A 23,057-nucleotide genomic window follows, 5' to 3' on the forward strand; every position below is an offset into this window, starting at 1 on the left:
TACCTGGAGTGTGGTGGAGTGTGGTGGTACAGTAAGAGTGGTAGTGTAATAAAGTACCTGGAGAGTGTGGTGGTACAGTAAGAGTGGTAGTGTAATAAAGTACCTGGAGAGTGTGGTGGTACAGTAAGAGTGGTAGTGTAATAAAGTACCTGGAGAGTGTGGTGGTACAGTAAGAGTGGTAGTGTAATAAAGTACCTGGAGAGTGTGGTGGTACAGTAAGAGTGGTAGTGTAATAAAGTACCTGGAGAGTGTGGTGGTACAGTAAGAGTGGTAGTGTAATAAAGTACCTGGAGAGTGTGGTGGTACAGTAAGAGTGGTAGTGTAATAAAGTACCTGGAGAGTGTGGTGGTACAGTAAGAGTGGTAGTGTAATAAAGTACCTGGAGAGTGTGGTGGTACAGTAAGTGTGGTAGTGTAATAAAGTACCTGGAGAGTGTGGTGGTACAGTAAGTGTGGTAGTGTAATAAAGTACCTGGATAGTGTGGGCGTGGGTGGGTGGTGGTTGGTGCTGGAGAACATGGAGATACAGTTGACCATCTTGTAAAGTTATCCTGGAGTAGCGGAGGTCATCTCGGTCTTGCTGGACACCAAACGCCAGGCCAGCCTCCACCAGCCTCTTGACGCTCTCACTCATCCCACGAAGATGATCAATCTGTGGACAGTTACCACCATTATCACCTCTTCAGTGTCACTACCATTATCACCTCTTCACAGTGTCACTACCATTATCACCTGTGTACAGTATCACTACCATTATCACCCATGTTCAGTCTCAGCATCATTATTACAAGTGTACAGTGTCACTATCATGTAGAGTGTCAGCACCATTATGACAAGTGTCCAGTATCACTATCACCCATATGCAGTGCCAGCACCATTATCACAGGTGTACAGTGTTATGATAATGTTTGCTTCAGCATGATAGTGTTTGAACAAACGCCACTATATATGCAGAACATTTTGGCCAAACTTAAGATTAATAAGGCAATAACAATACAGTGTAAATTTAGGTGTTTACAATTAATAAAATATAAGTGAATATTGTATTAGTTCAGACTACATGACTTTAACAAGTTTACTCGAGGGGAATTACAAGTTTCATTATAAACCTAAAGTGTACACAATTGTTTAATGATTGTGAGAGTTACAGATACGGTGGACCCTCGATTTTTGTGATTAATCTGTTCCAGAGAGTCTACCAAAAGTCGAAATTCATGAGAATCGAAACCATTTTTCTTATAAGAAATAATGTAAATCCAATTAATCTGTTCCAGACACCCAAAAATATTTTTTTATGGATTAATATAGATTTACATATATAAAGGAATGAGAAATCAATATAAAGCAATAATAAAATGTATAAAAGATCATTTAACATCACACTTACCTTTATTGAAGACTCTTTTGGTGTATGGAAGATGGGAGGATGGGAGAGGGTTAGGGTGATGTTCCTCCACAAATGTTTGCACTTCACCCCACTTTGCAAAATGACTTTAATCTTTAACCCTTCGAGGGTTTCGGATGTACTAGTATGGCTTATGCGCAGGGGTTTTTGACATACTAGTACGCATAAATTCTAACCGTCAAATCTCGCGGGAAAAGGCTGGTAGGCCTAGATGTGAGAGAATGGGTCTGTGTGGTCGGTGTGCATGGCAGAAAAAAAATCTGGGACCCAGTGGTGCATTGTGGGAATGCCATCTTAGTACACAATGTCCACCATGCCTCACGGTAAGAAGTTCCTCACTCCTCGGCGAATTGGGACACTTTTGTTCCCCAGTGACAGTTCTAATACAGATGGAAGTGCCAGTGAAGATGAGTTTCAAGGTTTTGGTGAGGTTTTGACCGAAACTAATGACCATAACATCAGTAATAGTGAGGAAAACCCAGATGACCCTCAGCCTTCCACCTCTGGTGCTGGGCCGTCTTGTTCACATTCAGTTGTACCAGAATCAAAGAGGAAACTCCTATTTTCCCAAATCCCAGACTCAGATGTGAGCATTTGTGATGATAGTGATAGTGGTTATGAACTACAAGCTCTTGAAAACAGTTCCAGTAGTGATAGTGAAGTGGAATATTCCCCAGTGAAGCGGTCCAGTCCATGGACCCATTATGTACCTTTGTAATCTTTTGACTACCGCCCACAGGATGGGTATGGGGAGCATAATAAAGACATTAAACTAACTAACCCCAGTGAAGCATCAGTATATACAATGATATATGCACTCTGGTAGTGTGCCATATGCTATTCCAAGGGGAAGGAGTACATCTCGGAGTACATCCCATGGCTGTACAACAGGAACAGACAGTGAAAATGACGATGATAGTGTTGCAATTGGGATGGAAAATGTGCATGGTGGTGGTAGTGGTGGTGACGGCCGTGAGACACCAGCAGTGGGCCATGCTGCCACCCACGCTGCTGCCTCAGCTGATCTACAACAAAGACCACCACCCCCCACCCACCCACCACACCAGCCTCCACAACCACAACCTCCACAACCACAACCACCTGTCATTGTCCAGTACCCACCAGCAGACTGCACCTGGGATTGGCAGGAAGCTGTCAATTTTGTTCCAAATGCCCACCAGTTTGATGACAGCCGAAGTGGAATACGGCCATCTTGTACACTTGGGAACAATGCCACTGAACTGGAATGTTTCGAGTTATTCTTTGACGAACCCCTGATGGAAAGTATTGTCATGGAAAGCAACACAAACTATGAGTACACCGTGGCAAACACAATACTTTCACCAAAATCACATCTACACCAATGGAAGGAGGCAACTGTGGCTGAGATGTATCTTTTCTTTGCCACAATAATGCTTATGCCACATGTGTATAAGCACAAAGTGAAATCATACTGGTCAACAGACCGCCTGATTGCAACCCCAGGTTTCAGTGATATAATGCCAGTGAATCGATTTGTGCTAATGTCACATATGCTTCACTTCTCAGACAAAACCAGGCCTGACAGAAACAACAGGTTATATAAGATTAGGCATGCGTTTGTGTATCTGAAAGAGAAATTCAATATGTATTTTTATCCCTTCAGGAAGCTTGTAATTGACGAGTCTTTGATTCTGTTCAAAGGAAGACTCTCTTTCAAGCAGTATATACCAAGCAAGAGGAAACGCTTTGGTATAAAGTTGTTTGTGCTTTGTGATTGTTACAGTGGTCTGGTATTGGATATTATTGTGTACACTGGAAGTTATACATTGCAAAATACCAGGAAGTTATTGGGCATCTCTGGTGATGTGGTTAGAACAATGATAGAACCATACCTTGGTAAGGGGCATATATTATATACTGATAACTGGTACACAAGCCCCTCACTCAGTGATTTTTTGCGAGTGAACATGAGAGATGTGTGTGGCACAGTGTGTGTAAATCGGAAACATATGCCCAGGTTTAACGCTGGCACTCATAGAGGTGAGGTGCAGGCGTTTGCTGCCAATGACATCATGGCATTTCGGTGGCATGACAAACGAGATGTCACACTGTTGTCATCAGTTCACTCTAATGAAATGGCAGACAGCGTAGAGAGAGCAATGAACCCATTCTAAAACCTGCAGCTGTGATTGATTACACCTTCAATATGCGTTCAGTGGACAAATGTGACATGCAGATTGGGTTTGCTGATTGTGTTCGCAAGAGTTATAAGTGGTACATAAAACTCTTTTTCCATCTTCTGGACATTTCCATGCTCAATGCTTATAATATGTATGAGATGAGGACCAGAAGCAAACCACAGTACGGCGAATTCTGTTTGTCTGTCATCAGACAAATAGTATTCAAATACCAAGGAACAACACCTGCAATAGACCGCCCACCAAATTATCAACAATTACCTTCTCGTCTGAAGCATGCTGATCACTTGCTAGTAAAACTGCCTGCTACTGCTTTCAAGAAAAAGGCTCAGAAGAGGTGTTACGTCTGTGCAAATGCAAGGAAACGCCCACAACAACACAGAGACACTCGCTTTATGTGTGAGGAGTGTAAAACACCACTGTGCATGACACCATGTTTCAAAGACTTCCACAGGCTGCAGAACTTCTAGAAACATTCCCTGTGACTGTATATGTGTATATAAAATATAGAAAAATAGTAATAAACAGCATTTCATATCGTTTGTTTGTGTAAATATTTTTTATAAACAAAATAATGACAACAGTGTTTACGCCCTTATTGTGTAGTATTGAAAAAGAAAAAGCTTACAAAATAGTGATCATATTGGTCTCACAGGCCATAAAAGTTACTTGGAAAAAGAAAAATTAAAAAATAATAGAAATTAGTACATAAGAAAGTAAATAAAAGAATACAGGGAGACAACAGTCGGCGATGTTGCCACATTGTCCCCCTTTTTCATCAACTTCACGTCTCCATATCTCGGTAAGTACTGATGGTAAAAATTTTTTGTTTAGCCTATAATATTAAAAAAAAAAACTATTTTTTCATAAGAAAAATAATTTTTTTTTTAAATTTGGAAGACCCTGAGAACGAGTCTCTGAGAGGACCTGTGGGCCCTCAAAGGGTTAACCCTTTGACTGTCACAACCCCAAATCCTCAGGTGTCTCCTGATGTCACAAAATATTTAAAAAAGAAAAAATTATTTTTTTCTTATGAAATTATAGAGAATGTTTTCCCAATGGTAATGACATCAAATTTTGATGGAAAACTTATGTAATTACACTCTCGCAAAGTTAGTGACCTCGGCAATATTTATGACTCGGCAATTTTGTCCACTTTGAGCCCTGTTTTTGGCTAATTCCATTGTTCCAGTCAACCAAACTCATAACTATTTCTTTAGAACTCCATTTATTTTATCGATTTAGTACAAGAAACTGCCCATTTACCGATTTCAACTACCCAATAAAGAGGCCAGAAACTGGCAATTTGGCCAATTTCATGCAAATTAAAAAGTATACCAATTTCAAAATAGGGTCTAGAATGAACAATGTAGACATTCCTGGTTCTAAAATAACATTTTCTTTGTTCATCAATCACGTCTCCAGCCCCTCTGATATTACTCTTGCTTTCTATTTTGAATTTTTATTCAAACAAAAAAAAAAATTACTGTTATGCAGACTACTGCAATATTGTAATAATTGTGTAAATAACATCAACCCATTCATGACTGTATATTAGAATGGCTAGTTGGACATTTATTGGACAATGACATTATTTGTTTACTCTTGAACATCGGCAAAAATCAAACATTTCTCCTAATTTGAGCTCAATTTCAAGGTCCTTTTCATAGTAAAATCAATAAAAATCACCTCTATTTCTATAACATGTTTTCCATTCTATCAAATGTGACTACGAAAATGAGAATATAACCATAAAAACTATTAAAAAATCCACCTCAAAGTTGGCATTTTAATTCAAAAGCATGGTCGGAGTTTTTTTTTTTTTCATTATGCACTGCATACTGCAGTATTTCTTTATATGGTGCACACTGACCACACAGACCCATTCTCTCACATGTGGGCCTACCAGCTTTCTCCTTGATTTGAAGCTGCTAGAATTTATGAGTATATATACGTCAAACGAGCCAATATGTTTGACGTATATTATTATTTTTTTTATTATTATCACACTGGCCGATTCCCACCAAGGCAGGGTGGCCCAAAAAAAGAAAAACTTTCACCATCATTCACTCCATCATTGTCTTTCCAGAAGGGTGCTTTACACTAATGTTGCAGTTTAAAAACTGTAGTGTAAAGCACCCTTCTGGCAAGACAGTGATGGAGTGAATGATGGTGAAAGTTTTTCTTTTTCGGGCCACCCTGCCTTGGTGGGAATCGGCCAGTGTGATGATAATAAAAAAAATAACAATATACATCAAACATATTGGCTCGTAAGATGTATATATATAAGACCGAAACAGTCAAAGGGTTAAAGAAAGCACCTTCTTCCCTCTCTCTTCCACCTCCTCTGAAGCAATTTCCTCAGCTGGTGTACGTAAGAACATACAAAAGCAGGAACACTGCAGCAGGCCTGTTGGCCCATACTAGGCAGATTCAGAAACCATCCCACTAACAATATTTGCCCTACCCAATTTTTAATGCTCCCCAAGCAATAAGCGAGTCCCACTTAATTACATAAGAACATAAGAAAGGAGGAACACTGCAGCAGGCCTGTTGGCCCATACTAGGCAGGTCCTTTACAATTCATCCCACTATCAAGCATTTGACCAACCCAATTTTCAATGCTACACAAGAAATAAGCTCTGATGTGCAAGTCCCACTCAAATCCATCCCCTCCCACTCATGTACTTATCCAACCTAAATTTGAAACTACCCAAAGTCCTAGCCTCAATAACCCAACTAGGTAGACTGTTCCACTCATCAACTACCCTATTTCCAAACCAATACTTTCCTATGTCCTTTCTAAATCTAAACTTATCTAATTTAAATCCATTACTGCGGGTTCTCTCTTGGAGAGATATCCTCAAGACCTTGTTAATATCCCCTTTATTAATACCTATCTTCCACTTATACACTTCGATCAGGTCTCCCCTCATTCTTCGTCTAACAAGTGAATGTAACTTAAGAGTCTTCAATCTTTCTTCATAAGGAAGATTTCTAATGCTATGTATTAATTTAGTCATCCTACGCTGAATCGAGTGTGTGGGGAAGTGCCATGGCTGGTTTGTATGGTGAAGTACCCTGGCTGGTGTATGTGGGGAAGTACCCTGGCTGGTTTGTGTAGGGAAGTACCCTGGCTGGTATGTGAGTGGGGAAGTGCCCTGGCTGGTTTGTGTGGGGAAGTACCCTGGCTGGTGTATGTGAGGAAGTACCCTGGCTGGTGTAGGGAAGTACCCTGGCTGGTGCATGGGGAAGTACTCTTGCTGGTTTGTGTGGAGAAGTAACCTGGCTGGTTTGTGTGGGGAAGTACCCTGTCTGGTGTGAGGGGAAGTACCCTGGCTGTTGTGGGGAAGTACCCTGGCTGGTTTGTGTGGGGAAGTACCCTGGCTGGTGTGTGTTTGGGAAAGTACCCTGGCTAGTGTGTGGTGAAGTACCCTGGCTGATTTGTGTGGGGAAGTACCCTGGATGGTTTGTGTTGGGAAGTACCCTGGCTGGTGTGAGGGGAAGTGCCCTGGCTGTTGTGGGAAAGTACCCTGGGTGGTTCATGTGGGGAAGTACCCTGGCTGGTGTGTGTGGGGAAGTACTCTGGCTGGTTTGTGTGGGGAAGTACTCTGGCTGGTTTGTGTGGGGAAGTACCCTGGCTGGTGTGTGGTGAGTACCCTGGCTGGTGTGTGGGGGAAGTACCCTGGCTGATTTGTGTGGGAAAGTACCCTGGTTGGTTTGTGTGAGGAAGTACCCTGGCTAGTGTGAGAGGAAGTACCCTTGCTGGTGTGAGGGGAAGTACCCTGGCTGGTGTGGGGGAAGTACCCTGGCTGGAGTGTGGGGAAGTACCCTGGCTGGTTTGTGTGGGGAAGTACCCTGGCTGGTGTGTGTGGGTAAGTACCCTGGCTAGTGTGTGGGTAAGTACCCTGGCTGATTTGTGTGGGGAGGTACCCTGGTTGGTTTGTGTGGGGAAATACCCTGGCTGGTGTGAGGGCAAGTACCATCGCTGTTGTGGGGAAGTACCCTGGCTGGTGTGAGGGGATGTACCCTGGCTGGTTTGTGTGGGTAAGTACCCTGGCTGGTGTGTGGGGAAGTACCCTGGCTGTTGTGGGGAAGTACCCTGGCTGTTGTGGGGAAGTACCCTGGCTGGTGTGTTCTTGAATTCTATCATGTTTCTCACCTTTACCAAAGGGCTGGCACTAGGAACTTCCTTTTGGCCCATGGTGGCTTATTTAGTAGTTGCAAGCACAAAAACAATGATTATGAAATTTATCTTATGAACACGTGGGGTGACGGTCACTCACTGAGAAACAATGCCACACTGACTCTGAATGGTGTGTGTGGGAGGTTTGTTTGCATGCAGCCGCTGTGATGCTCTCCACACGACCGCTGAATTCAGAGGCAAATCATGAAAACTGAGGCTATATTTTGATGAAAAAAGTTGCAAATAATAGAAATTCACGAAAATTGATACTCACGAAATTCGATTCTACATACAGTGGTGCTTTGGTTTACCAGTGCCTCAACTTATGAGTTTTCTGAGTTATGAGCCATTGCTCGGCCAATTTTTTGCTTTGAGTTGCAAGCCAAAATCTGAGTTATGAGTGAGCTTCAGATACGCCAACACTCACAGGAGATACCAAGGAAATATAAAAAAAAAACTCGATAACAACCAATGTATAACATCCTTTCAATTTTGATACCACTGGTAGTGTCATCCTGCCAGAATGTTCTATGACATATGCCCTAAATAAAGAAAAACAATTCTGGAACATGTGTAATACATATTTGGCAGGCAGGCAGGCAGGCAGGCAGGCAGGCAGGCAGGCAGGCAGGCAGGCAGGCAGGCAGGCAGGCAGGCAGGCAGGCAGGCAGGCAGGCAGGCAGGCAGGCAGGCAGGCAGGCAGGCAGGCAGGCAGGCAGGCAGGCAGGCAGGCAGGCAGGCAGGCAGGCAGGCAGGCAGGCAGGCAGGCAGGCAGGCAGGCAGGCAGGCAGGCAGGCAGGCAGGCAGGCAGGCAGGCAGGCAGGCAGGCAGGCAGGCAGGCAGGCAGGCAGGCAAGCAGGCAGGCAGGCAGGCAGGCAGGCAGGCAGGCAGGCAGGCAGGCAGGCAGGCAGGCAGGCAGGCAGGCAGGCAGGCAGGCAGGCAGGCAGGCAGGCAGGCAGGCAGGCAGGCAGGCAGGCAGGCTGGCAAGCAGGCAGCCAGGCAGGCAGGCTGGCAAGCAGGCAGGCAGGCAGGCAGGCACGCAGGCAGGCAGGCAGGCAGGCAGGCAGGCAGGCAGGCAGGCAGGCAGGCAGGCAGGCAGGCAGGCAGGCAGGCAGGCAGGCAGGCAGGCAGGCAGGCAGGCAGGCAGGCAGGCAGGCAGGCAGGCAGGCAGGCAGGCAGGCAGGCAGGCAGGCAGGCAGGCAGGCAGGCAGGCAGGCAGGCAGGCAGGCAGGCAGGCAGGCAGGCAGGCAGGCAGGCAGGCAGGCAGGCAGGCAGGCAGGCAGGCAGGCAGACGTAGGTGGTGTCACATTTGTTCAATGTGGAAGCAGGTTGTGCCCAAGGGTTAGGCAAGCAAAGAATTCCCAAGTATTAAAATCCCAAGAAGTTGCAGTGTCTGACAGGATTGTAGATGAATGGTTATTATAACCCAGGAGACCAAATGGCCTGTTATCCTGGGTGTAAAGGGAGCAAAATAAACACAGCAGAAAAACTTTTGACTTATATTATCCTTCACCAATTTAGAACAGAAGCATGTACACTATATACACTATGTACAGCAATAGGTATTAGTGCACTCCACGGTAAGCAAGGCAGAATAGAAGCCACTAGAGAGCAGACCGTGCTTCAACCAGCTCTAGAATGGGAATGACAAGGGCAGACAGGAGAGTGGTACCAAAACCATCTTCTCATTGGCTGGAACCTGGGTACTGGTTGAGCGACGGGGCCCCATCGTCAACCCTCAGTCCCCTGGTTTGCTGCTTGGGGGAGATAGCCTGTAAATGAGGGTGTGTACATGCGCTGAATAAAGGTTATGTACTCTTTGCATGCCACAATGGTTCATAGAACCGACCCTTGGGCACGACCTACTTCAACAGTGAATAAATGTGACACCACGTATGTCTGCTGCACCTCTCCTGCCTACGGTATATAAGCTACTTCTCCACACATATGCTGTATTGTATTCAAGATTGATGGACTGACCACACAGACTCAAGGGTGAGAGACTGATTACCTCATTCTCCTCCTGTTCTTCACAATTCTCCTTTGTATAAACTGATGAAGCCACTGTGTGGTGAAACGTTTCCTCAATAAAGATACCCAAGAGTTGCACATGTGTCTAATTTATCAACATGTCGGTTCTCTGAACCCTTCATCTACAATCCTGTCAGACACTGCAACTTCTTGGGATCTTAATACTTGGGAATTCTTTGCTTGCCTAACCCTTGGGCATGACCTACTTCAACATTGAACAAAAGTGACACCACCTACGTTTGCTGCACCTCTCCTGCCTACGGTATATAAGCTACTTCTCCGCACATATGCTGTATTCTATTCAAGATTGATGGACTGACCACATCGACTCAAGGTTGAGGGACTGATTACCTCATTCTCCTCCTGTTCTTCAAGATTCTTCTTTGTATGGAATGATTTAGCCAATGTGTGGTGAAATGTTTCCTCAATTGAGATACCCGAGAGTTGCACATGTGTCTAATTTATCATGAGTGAGAGGGGTTGGATTTAAGAGGGACTTGCACATGAGTAAATAGAATTATCAAAGCTTATTGCTTGGGTAGCATTTATTCTGTTAGTGGGTTGGATTTTTGAAGGACCTGCCAAGTACAGTGGACCCCCGGTTAACGATATTTTTTCACTCCAGAAGTATGTTCAGGTGCCAGTACTGACCGAATTTGTTCCCATAAGGAATATTGTGAAGTAGATTAGTCCATTTCACAGCCCCAAACATACACGTACAAACACACTTACATAAATACACTTACATAATTGGTCGCATTCGGAGGTGATCGTTATGCGGGGGTCCACTGAATAGGCCAACAGGTCTACTGCAGTGTTCCTCCTTTCTTATGTTCATATGTTCTATTAACCATACTAGACAGACTGTTCCACTCATCAGTCTAAGAACATAAGAAAGGAGGAAAACTGCAGTAGGCCTGTTGGCCTATACTAGGCAGGTCCTTCAAAAATTCAACCAACTAACAGAATAAACACTACCCAAGAAATAAGCAAAACAAAGCTGAAGGGGGTAGGGGAGTTCCGGTGGGGGGAAATAAATGGGATTAAATCTGGAGTATCTGAGAGAGTTAGAGCAAAGGAAGGGGTAGCAGTAATGTTGAATGATCAGTTATGGAAGGAGAAAAGAGAATATGAATGTGTAAATGCAAGAATTATGTGGATTAAAGTAAATGTTGGATGCGAGAAGTGGGTCATAATAAGCGTGTATGCACCTGGAGAAGAGAGGAATGCAGAGGAGAGAGAGAGATTTTGGGAGATGTTAAGTGAATGTATAGGAGCCTTTGAACCAAGTGAGAGAGTAATTGTGGTAGGGGACCTGAATGCTAAAGTAGGAGAAACTTTTAGAGAGGGTGTGGTAGGTAAGTTTGGGGTGCCAGGTGTAAATGATAATGGGAGCCCTTTGATTGAACTTTGTATAGAAAGGGGTTTAGTTATAGGTAATACATATTTTAAGAAAAAGAGGATAAATAAGTATACAAGATATGATGTAGGGCGAAATGACAGTAGTTTGTTGGATTATGTATTGGTAGATAAAAGACTGTTGAGTAGACTTCAGGATGTACATGTTTATAGAGGGGCCACAGATATATCAGATCACTTTCTAGTTGTAGCTACACTGAGAGTAAAAGGTAGATGGGATACAAGGAGAATAGAAGCATCAGGGAAGAGAGAGGTGAAGGTTTATAAACTAAAAGAGGAGGCAGTTAGGGAAAGATATAAACAGCTATTGGAGGATAGATGGGCTAATGAGAGCATAGGCAATGGGGTAGGTTTAAAAATGTAGTGTTAGAGTGTTCAGCAGAAGTTTGTGGTTACAGGAAAGTGGGTGCAGGAGGGAAGAGGAGTGATTGGTGGAATGATGATGTAAAGAGAGTAGTAAGGGAGAAAGTTAGCATATGAGAAGTTTTTACAAAGTAGAAGTGATGCAAGGAGGGAAGAGTATATGGAGAAAAAGAGAGAGGTTAAGAGAGTGGTGAAGCAATGTAAAAAGAGAGCAAATGAGAGAGTGGGTGAGATGTTATCAACAAATTTTGTTGAAAATAAGAAAAAGTTTTGGAGTGAGATTAACAAGTTAAGGAAGCCTAGAAAACAAATGGATTTGTCAGTTAAAAATAGGAGAGGAGAGTTATTAAATGGAGAGTTAGAGGTATTGGGAAGATGGAGGGAATATTTTGAGGAATTGTTAAATGTTGATGAAGATAGGGAAGCTGTGATTTCGTGTATAGGGCAAGGAGGAATAACATCTTGTAGGAGTGAGGAAGAGCCAGTTGTGAGTGTGGGGGAAGTTCGTGAGGCAGTAGGTAAAATGAAAGTGGGTAAGGCAGCCGGGATTGATGGGATAAAGATAGAAATGTTAAAAGCAGGTGGGGATATAGTTTTGGAGCGGTTGGTGCAATTATTTAATAAATGTATGAAAGAGGGTAAGGTACCTAGGGATTGGCAGAGAGCATGCATAGTTCCTTTGTATAAAGGCAAAGGGGACAAAAGAGAGTGCAAAAATTATAGGGGGATAAGTCTGTTGAGTATACCTGGTAAAGTGTATGGTAGAGTTATTATTGAAAGAATTAAGAGTAAGATGGAGAATAGGATAGCAGATGAACAAGGAGGCTTTAGGAAAGGTAGGGGGTGTGTGGACCAGGTGCTTACAGTGAAACATATAAGTGAACAGTATTTAGATAAGGCTAAAGAGGTCTTTGTGGCATTTATGGATTTGGAAAAGGCATATGACAGGGTGGATAGGGGGGCAATGTGGCAGATGTTGCAGGTGTATGGCGTAGGAGGTAGGTTACTGAAAGCAGTGAAGAGTTTTTACGAGGATAGTGAGGCTCAAGTTAGAGTATGTAGGAAAGAGGGAAATTATTTCCCAGTAAAAGTAGGCCTTAGACAAGGATGTGTGATGTCACCGTGGTTGTTTAATATATTTATAGATGGGGTTGTAAGAGAAGTAAATGCGAGGGTCTTGGCAAGAGGCGTGGAGTTAAAAGATAAAGAATCACACATAAAGTGGGAGTTGTCACAGTTGCTCTTTGCTGATGACACTGTGCTCTTGGGAGATTCTGAAGAGAAGTTGCAGAGATTGGTGGATGAATTTGGTAGGGTGTGCAAAAGAAGAAAATTAAAAGTGAATACAGGAAAGAGTAAGGTTATGAGGATAACAAAAAGATTAGGTGATGAAAGATTGGATATCAGATTGGAGGGAGAGAGTATGGACGAGGTGAATGTATTCAGATATTTGGGAGTGGACGTGTCAACGGATGGGTCTATGAAGGATGAGGTGAATCATAGAATTGATGAGGGGAAAAGGGTGAGTGGTGCACTTCGGAGTCTGTGGAGACAAAGAACTTTGTCCTTGGAGGCAAAGAGGGGAATGTATGAGAGTATAGTTTTTACCAACACTCTTATCTGGGTGTGAAGCATGGGTGATGAATGTTGCAGCGAGAAGAAGGCTGGAGGCAGTGGAGATGTCATGTCTGAGGGCAATGTGTGGTGTGAATATAATGCAGAGAATTCATAGTTTGGAAGTTAGGAGGAGGTGCAGGATTACCAAAACTGTTGCCCAGAGGGCAGAGGAAGGGTTGCTGAGGTGGTTCGGACATGTAGAGAGAATGGAGTGAAACAGAATGACTTCAAGAGTGTATCAGTCTGTAGTGGAAGGAAGGCAGGGTAGGGGTCGGCCTAGGAAAGGTTGGAGGGAGGGGGTAAAGGAGGTTTTGTGTGAGAGGGGCTTGGACTTCCAGCAGGCGTGCGTGAGCATGTTTGATAGGAGTGAATGGAGACGAATGGTTTTTAATACTTGACGTGCTGTTGGAGTGTGAGCAAAGTAACATTTATGAAGGGGTTCAGGGAAACCGGCAGGCCGGACTTGAGTCCTGGAGATGGGAAGTACAGTGCCTGCACTCTGAAGGAGGGGTGTTAATGTTGCAGTTTAAAAACTGTAGTGTAAAGCACCCTTCTGGCAAGACAGTGATGGAGTGAATGATGGTGAAAGTTTTTCTTTTTCGGGCCACCCTGCCTTGGTGGGAATCGGCCAGTGTGATAATAAATAATAATAATAAATAATTCTATATACTCATGTGCAAGTCTCACTCAAATCCTACCCCTCTCACTCATGTATTTATCCAACCTAAATTTGAAACTAACCAAGGTTTTAGCATCGATAGGACCTTGGGTAAAGGGATGGCGACTGTTGTGACAGGCTTCTTTGTGAAGAACATTGTGATTGGCAACTGAGACCATTTCTTCATATCTACAGAGTTTTGTATGGAATTATGCCTCTATCAATGCCATTCATCAACTTCAAAGTCCTCTACATAAATATGATTTGGCGGCTGGGAATTCACGAATGTTTGAAAACAGTGAAAGTGGAAAATGCGAATATTGATGGAGACCTGTATTTGGAAAAAAAAATTAAATAGAGGGCAATTTCCTGTGTGTAATGAGACCAAAAAAAATGTTCAGGTCAGTACTTACTGACATATAAAGCAATGAAGTTGGTGCTGGATGCTCACCTAACAGCAACATGGAGTCTTGCCACTTGCAGAAATGTTGCCAATATACCTTTCTTTCCTTTTTTTTATGTAATTTTTATGTTCTCATCATTAAAATTTGTAGCAGTTGTTGTGATTTTTTAGCCACTGTTTGTTCTGACACTTATATTAGGTACTGAAATAGTACTCAAATAGTCATAAACACATTGACAGGTGAATATTTTCACCTTCCTTGGTTACATACATAACTGATGCATGCATGAACAAAGATCACTTACTACTCTCAGGTGACTTCAATATAAATCTCCTACAAGACCAAGACCCACATGTTACTGAATTCACAAACACTATGAGTAACTGCATGTTGCTACCAACAGTAACAAAACCTACAAGAGTTACAGAGACTAGTGTTTCCCTACTAGACCACATCTGGACCAACACCATATCCCCCTTAAGATCAGGCATAATCACAGATAATACCACAGACCATTACCCTACCTTCCTCATAACAAACCTTGGCAAATTACCCCTAGACACTACTAAAGTCACTTTCAGACTTCACAATGAGGCAGCTATCAATAACTTCACAGCAGCAGTGACAAACACTGACTGGCACACTGAGCTAGAAATCTATACAGATATTGACAAATGTATTAATAATTTTCTAAAAAAGACCCAATACCTCTATAACAAGCACTGCCCTAAAAAAACTAAACAGATGACTGCAAAGAGACTGAACAGTCCCTGGCTAACACCCAATATCCTGAAATCCATAAATACAAAGCACCTATACGAAAAACAGTACAGAATGGGCCACATAACCAGAGACCAAACAAAACGTTACTCGTCAATCCTAACCAGCCTAATAAGAAGGGCTAAAAAATTGTATTATAAGAACAGATTATCCAACTTACGAGGTGACATAAAAAAGACCTGGAAAACCCTATCAGAAATACTAGGAACAAAAAAGATAACACGAAATAGCGAAATTGAATTAAAACCAGATGAACCCCAATTCCCACCTACTGAAACATCAAACAGATTCTATGATTTCTTCTCCACTATAGGAAAAAACCTTGCCAATAAAATCCCAAGCTCAGATACCCCACCCAATGACTACCTCACTGGCAACTACCCGAATACACTGTTCCTAGCTCCGACTAACCCAACTGAAGTCTCCCTTGTTATCAACAAACTAAAAAACAAGACAGGAGATTTAAATACCTTACCACCCATTATATACAAAAAAATGTCACAGGTGCTATCACCAATCATTGCTAAACTCTTTAACAAATCCATTGAATCTTCTACCTTTCCCACAGTTCTCAAAATAGCAAGGGTCACCCCAATCCATGAAGGAGGAGACCACACAGACTTGAATAACTATAGGCCAATATCCAACTTACACCCTCTCTCTAAAATCTTTGAAAAATTAATCCATAAGCATATCTATTCCTACCTCATCTCCCTCAACATACTCAACCCCTGTAATTTTGGGTTCAGGCCTAATAAAAATACTAATGATGCTATTATCCACATGCTAGAACATATTTATACAGCAATAGAGAAAAAAGAAGTCCCACTGGGGATCTTACGTAAAGCTTTCAATACAGTTGACCATGACTTGCTCCACATAAAATTGTCGCACTATGGTATAAGAGGGCACTCCCTCAACTACCTAAAGTCATACCTCAGCAACAGAAGCCAATATGTGTACACAAATGGGGCAAACTCTTCCGCACAGCCAATTACAGTTGATGTCCCACAGGGAAGTGTCCTAGGCCCTCTTCTCTTTCTCATATACATAAATGATCTACCAAATGCATCGCAACTACTCAAACCCACACCATTTGCAGATGACACTGCATACGTCTAGTCTCACCTGAGCCCAGTCATGCTAGCCAATACTGTAAATACTGAATTACAGAAAATATCAACCTGGATGAGGACAAACAAACTTACTCTAAACATTGACAAAACCTACTACATTCAGTTTGGTAACAGAGCTACAGATGTGTCTCTTAACATAATGATAAATGGATCACCTATCACAAAACTCACAGAGGGAAAATTCTTAGGAATCCTCCTTGATAATAGACTCAAATTTCAAACACATATACAACAAATTTCCAAAAAAATTTCCAAGGCCGTAGGCATACTATCGAAGATACAGTACTATGTTCCACAGTCAGCCCTCCTGGCCCTATATCACTCACTTATTTACCCCTATCTCACCTATGGAATTTGTGCATGGGGCTCAACAACAATAAACCATCTCAGACCACTAATCACCCAACAAAAGGCTGCAGTCAGAATGATAACAAATTCCCACTACAGACAGCACACTCCACAAATATTCAGAACTCTAAACCTACTCAAAATACAAAACATCCATACTACATACATAGAACACTTAACTCTGACATAAACCCTCCCCTCAAACATCTCCTTACCAACCTCAACAGAACACATGACCATAACACAAGGCACAGATCACTCTTTGATGTTCCTCATGTCCATCTCACACTATGCAAAAAATCAATGCACATAAAAGGCCCTAAAATCTGGAATTCATTACCTGTGAATATAAAAGAAACACTGTTTATAAATTAAAGTCTCTTCTCAAAAATCACTTACTCACCCACAATTAAATAAATACTGAATAATTGTATCTCATAAATTGTATCTCATATATGTATCTCATTATTGTATCTCATAAATGTCAACCTGTGACCCAATCAAACTTTGTTACTATTTAATTTCATTACCTAAAAGAATACTCCATTCTACTGATTACACAACAACGCAGTAAATGACCATATGACCTGTCTTTGTAATACTTATTTGTACTAAATTGTTATCTGTTTTACAATAATTTTTGTACCACTGAATACATCATTGCTTAGTTAATCTTAAGTAATTTTTAAGCCTGCCCATAATGCTCTGCATACAAGGGGCTTTGGCATGCTGCACTTTAAAAAATTGTATTCCTTGTACTTCTCTGTAAATAAATAAATAAATAAACATGCTCTTGTCTAGAAATACAGCATCTCCTCACTTAACGACGGAATTACATTCCTAAGATCATGTCGTTAAACGAATTTGTCACTAAGTGAGAGGCACACTATAATGGTAGTGAGTTTGTGTCAACCATATTTGATACTGTTTTAATGTCACCCTTGCACCATGAATAACATTTCTAGTATATTTTTAAATGTTTATACAGTAGTGCACTGTATATTGAAATAAGCAGAATAGAGGAAACCAGCTCTAATATACATTATTTAGGTATGAATACTGGTCAGAGAGCCCATCATAAGTCTGAGATGTTGGTAAACTAGTATGTCACTAAGTGAGGTAAGACTGTATACAGTAAACTATTGTATAAACATTTAAAAATATGTATACTAGAAATGTTATAAATGGTGCAAAGGTGACATTAAAGCAGTATCAAAGATTACTGACATAAACCACCTACCATTACAGTATGCTCCTTGTTTAGCGATGAATTCGTTTATCGACACAGTATTAGGAACCGAACTCCGTCATTAAGTGAAGAAAGCTGTATATACAAAGTATTTATAGGTCGCAGCAATGTTGTAAACATGGTGAATATCATAATGGTATATGATACCGACAGATTGGTAAGTAAGACAGATAGGTAACATCGTCTTCACATCTCTACAGCTCCTGCCTACTTTCTGTATTCGACTTAAAAAGCCTACTGTGTCTGCAAAACATTTTGGAATAAAGATGTCTAACTGTTGCCTACGTGTCTTACTTATCAACCTGTCAGTATTATATACCATTTTGATATTCACTCTGTCAGACACTGCAACACAATGGCATCTTGGTACAGAAGCAAAAACACTTTGGACAACTTTTTGAAGTGAGAATGGTTGGATCTGAGAAGGACGTGACCTCTCAGTGATTACATTCTTGCTTCTACCACTCTACATCTGACCTTCCGACGACAGTACAGTTGACCCTCAGGGAACAATGCCATCGTATAGCATAAAAATATTGGCTTGGCCAACAATGAAAAACTCGGTTAAGAACATTCATCCCGAATGTGTCCACATGGCCTGGGCAGGCCGCAGCTGCTCCGTCACTATGTATAGCCAGTGTGCCATTGTTTACAAGCCAGTGTGGATAGTTCCACACATACATGTAATACATTTTGTATTAATCCATTGTTTTTAGTGCTTGTAACTGCTAAATAAGCCAGCATGGGCCCAAAGAAAGCTTCAAGTGCTAACCCTGTGGTAAAAAGGGTGAGAAATACTAGAAAGAGATAATCGCAAAATACAAAAGTGGAGTGAGTGCCTCCAAGCTGGCCTGGTTGTATAACAAACCCCAATTAACCATTGTTACTCTCTTGGCCAACAGAAAGGCAGTCAAGGAAGCTGTTGTTGCGAAAGGTGCAAGTATGCTTACAAAACAGAGAGAGCATATGCTTGAAGATGTGGAGAGACTGTTATTGGTGTTGATCAATGACAAACAATTATCAGGAGATAGTGTTTCCCAGTCAATCATATGTGACAAGGCAGGCAGTTGCATTATGATTTAATTAAGAAAATGCCTGAAACTAGTGTTGATGCTAGTGAATTTAAGGCCAGCAAAGGTTGGTTTGAGAAATTTAACCCCTTGACTGTCGCAACCCCCAATCCTGAATTGTCTCCTGGTGTCGCAAAATTTAAAAAAAAAAAATTATTTTTTCTTATAAAATGATAGAGAATCTTGTCCCGATTGTAATGACACCATAAACAAGAAATTTAATGGAAAACTGATGGAATTACGCTCTCGCAAAGTTAGCGACCTCGGCGATATTTACAAATCAGCGATTTCGGCCACTTTGACCCCTATTTTCGGCTAATTTCATTGTTCCAGTCGACCAAACTCACAGCTATTTCTTTAGAACTCCATTTTTTCTATCGATTGAGTACAAGAAACTGCCCATTACATTGAGTACAAGAAACTACCCAATAACATGGTCAGAATTTGCAATTTGGCCAATTTCACGAAAATTAAAAAATATGGCAATTTCAAAATACGGTCCAGAATGAACACTGCAGACATTCCTGGCTCTAAAATAACATTTACTTTGTTCATAAGTCATGTCTCCAAGCCCCTTTGATATTACTCTTGCCTTCTATTTTGAATTTTTATTCAAACAAAAAATAGTAGATTTACTGTTATGCTGACTACTGCAATATTGTAATAATTGTATAAATAACATCAACCCATTCATAACTGCATATTAGAATGGCTAGCTGGACATTTATTGGATAATGGCTGTATAGCCCTTGTGGCTTAGCACTTCTTTTTGATAATAATAATAATATTGGATAATGACATCATTTGTTTACTTTTGAACATCGGCAAAAGTCAAACATTTCCCCTACTTTGAGCTCCATTTCCAGGTTCTTTTTAGAGTAAAATCAATCAAAATCACCTCAATTCCTACAACATGTTTTCCATTCTATCAAATGAGACCAAGAAAACGATAATACAACCATAAATACTTAACGAAAATAGACCACAAAGTCGGCATTTTAATTAAAAAAAGTGGTTGGAGTTTTTTTTTTCTCATTATGCATTGCATGCTCCAGGATTTTTTTTATATGGTGCACACTGACCACACAGATCCATTCTCTCACATGTGAGCCTACCAGCTTTCTCCTGCTTGATTTGAAGCTGCTAGAATTTATGAGTATATATACATCAAACACGGTATCTCGTAAGACGTATATATATGACCTCGACAGTCAAAGGGTTAAGAATCGTTGTGGCATACACAGTGTGATAAGGCATGGTGAGGCTGCCAGTTCTTACAAAAAAGCAGCTGAAAAATATGTGCAGGACTTTAACCCATAAACGGTGCAAACGTATACGTATATATACACGTTCACTATCCCAGTGCCCTGAATACACCTACCATCCGACTTACGACTGAGTTCAGTTCTGAGAACCGATCGCAAGTCGAAATGGATGTAAGTCGAACTTTACTACTGAATATCAACATAACATTTTTGTAATGACTTTATTTTATTGTTTTATTTTGGTATTTCATGTTTTACTTTACTTTTTATGCTGTTAGTACTGTATTTTATATTGTAAGGTTTAGGATAAACACTGTGTACAACACAAACACTTGTTTATTTCCCAGAAATTTGGCATAAAAAATACGGTTTTAAGTCGAGTCGTCGCAAGTCGAGCAGGTATTAAGTCGGATGGTAGGTGTATTTTTAAAAATAGAAAAATTGTTCTTTTTATATAGAAATAAAGTACACATTTTTCTAAGAGTTATAGGATAAAAAATTTTTTTTTAGTCAGTATTTACCCAGATATGAGGGCACGAAGTTGGCACTTGGCAATTACCTGATGGCAACACGGAGTCTTGCCACTTGCAGAAGTGTTGATGATATACCTTTTTTTCTGTTTTTCATATTATTTTATGAAATTTTAATGTTCTGATAATTGCAATTTATAGTAGTTCTTATCATTTCATGACCAATCTTTGTTCTGACATTAATAGTAGGTACTAAAATTGTACTCACATTGTCACAAACTCATTGACAGGTGGACATTTACACCTGCCTTGGTTATTTACTATTGTATAGGAATATATACAAAGTATTTATAGGTCCAAGCAATGTTTTAGATACACAGGTGTATAGAAGAAGGAAGAAGGAAGAAGACTGGAGAAGAAGGAAGAAGACTGGAGAAGAAGGGAGAAGAAGAAAGAAGAAGGAAGAAGGAGGAAGAAGAAAGAAGAAGTAGAAGTTCCCTTGAAGCATGATGTCAGTGACAAGCATCCGGGATGGCAGTGATAAGAGTTTGTTAAGGAATATTTGACGAGCATCAGCATTTCTGTCTCTGCTTATCTGTCTCTCTATCTGCATGTCTCTCTTTCTGTCTCTCTGCTTGTCTCTCTGCCTCAAAGAGAGCCACTGTGAATCAACAGGTATTCATATGCATTATATCTACAAGCACAGTATAGCACTTCAGATATTTTAGGTTATCCCAGGTAATTTACACTTTCTATAATTGTATTTATATGTACCTGTGTGACAGAGATAAGAAGAGATAGCCAGAGACAGACAGAGACAGAGAAGATAGAGACAGGCAGACAGAGACAGACAGACACAGGCAGAGACAGAGACAGGTAGACAGACAGAGACAGACAGAGAAATGCATAGACAGATAGACACAGACAGAAACAGACAGTGACAGACATAGAGACAGATAGACAGGCACTAAATTTGAGGTCAACATCACTTTCCTCTTAAAAGGGGAGTGTTAATATGACATTACATCAGCGAATCCTTGGTGTTTGCCACACTGTTTGCTTTAACTGGCACTCCCACAAGGTACTAAGTGGTCCCAGATTTTTTTAATATGATGCACACCGAGTGTTAAGGCCCATTCTATGCTGACCAGGCATCTCAGGGCAATTGTGTCAAATTTGGAGGCAGGAAAAATAAAACATATGTATATGTTTGGGGAGCTAGTGGTAAGAACGTATATATACATTTGGACCGTTTACGGGTGAAGGGGTACATAGACGCTGAAAAATTAAAACACCAAGTGTTCAATTGTGATGAAACAGGCCTGTTTTGGAAGAAAATGCCAAACAGGACCTACATTATTCAGGAGGAAAAGGCACTCCCAGGACACAAGCCTATGAAAGACAAGCTAGCTCTCATGTTTTGTAGTAATGTTAGTGGGGATTGCAAAGTGAAGACTTTACTCATGTATCACTCTGAAACTCCCAGAGTGTTCAAGAAAAACAGTGTCATCAAGGCTAATTTGTGTGTGATGTGGAAGACAAACAGTAAGGCATGGGTCACTAGGGACATTTTCCTCAATTGGTTCTATCATGTGTTTGGCCCCACTTTGAAAAAATACCTCCTAGAAAATAAATTGGACCTCAAGTACCACCTGGTATTAGACAATGCTCCTGCTCAACCTCCAAACTTGCAAGAGTGAAGTGTGGGGGAGTTGAGTTTCATAAAAGTCAGGTTTTTGCCTCCTAACACCACTCCTCTCCTCCAGCCCATGGACCAGCAGGTCATTTCAAATTTCAAAAAATTGTACACCAAAGCAGTGTTTAAAAAGTGCTTTGAAGTGACCTCAGACACTGAATTGACCCTAAGTGAGTTTTGGAAAGATCACTTCAGTATCCTCAGTTGCATAAACCTTATAGGTAAGGCTTGGGAGGGAGTGACTTGCAGGACTTTGAACTCTGCTTGGTGGAAATTGTGGCCACAATGCGTACAAGAGAGGGATTTTGAAGGGTTTGGGGCTAACCCTGAGGAGCCTATACCAGTTGTGGAATCTATTGTGCCATTGGGGAAGTCCATGGGGTTGGAAGTTAGTTGTGAGGATGTGGAAGAGTTGGTGGAGAACGATGATGAAGAGCTAACCACTGATGAGCTGCTAGAGCATCTGCAATAGCAAGAGACCACAGCTGAGGAAATTGTTTCAGAGGAGGGGAGAGAGAGATGGAGGAAGTTGCCTTCTTCAACGATTAAGGACATTTGTACAATGTGGACAAAGGTGCAAGCCTTTATGGATGAACATCACCCTGACATAGCTGTTGCAAGCCGTGCTGGTGACTTTTACAATGACAATGTTGTGTCCCAATTTAGGGAAATCTTAAGGGAACGCCAGAAACAGAGCACTATGAACAGATTTTTGGTGCGACTGAGGTCCAGTGACTGTCAGGTTGTTCCCAGTAGCATTAAAAAACAAAGAAGGGAAGTA

General features: G+C 41.4%; 1 protein-coding gene across 1 annotated transcript in view; it reads right to left on the reverse strand.

The window, feature by feature from the left end:
* Positions 1 to 267: 267 nt before the first annotated feature.
* The window catches only part of LOC138851693 (tripartite motif-containing protein 59-like), a gene marked incomplete at both ends in the record, with an annotated part of 52,011 nt that continues 29,221 nt past the window's right edge, over positions 268 to 23,057 (reverse strand). The window contains one exon of the mRNA XM_070081091.1: positions 268 to 651. Within this exon, the coding sequence (XP_069937192.1) occupies positions 268 to 651 (384 nt within the window). The remainder of the gene's footprint in view (positions 652 to 23,057) is intronic.

The sequence above is a fragment of the Cherax quadricarinatus genome, unplaced genomic scaffold (genome assembly GCF_038502225.1).
Source record: "Cherax quadricarinatus isolate ZL_2023a unplaced genomic scaffold, ASM3850222v1 Contig1650, whole genome shotgun sequence".
Classification (NCBI taxonomy): domain Eukaryota; kingdom Metazoa; phylum Arthropoda; class Malacostraca; order Decapoda; family Parastacidae; genus Cherax; species Cherax quadricarinatus.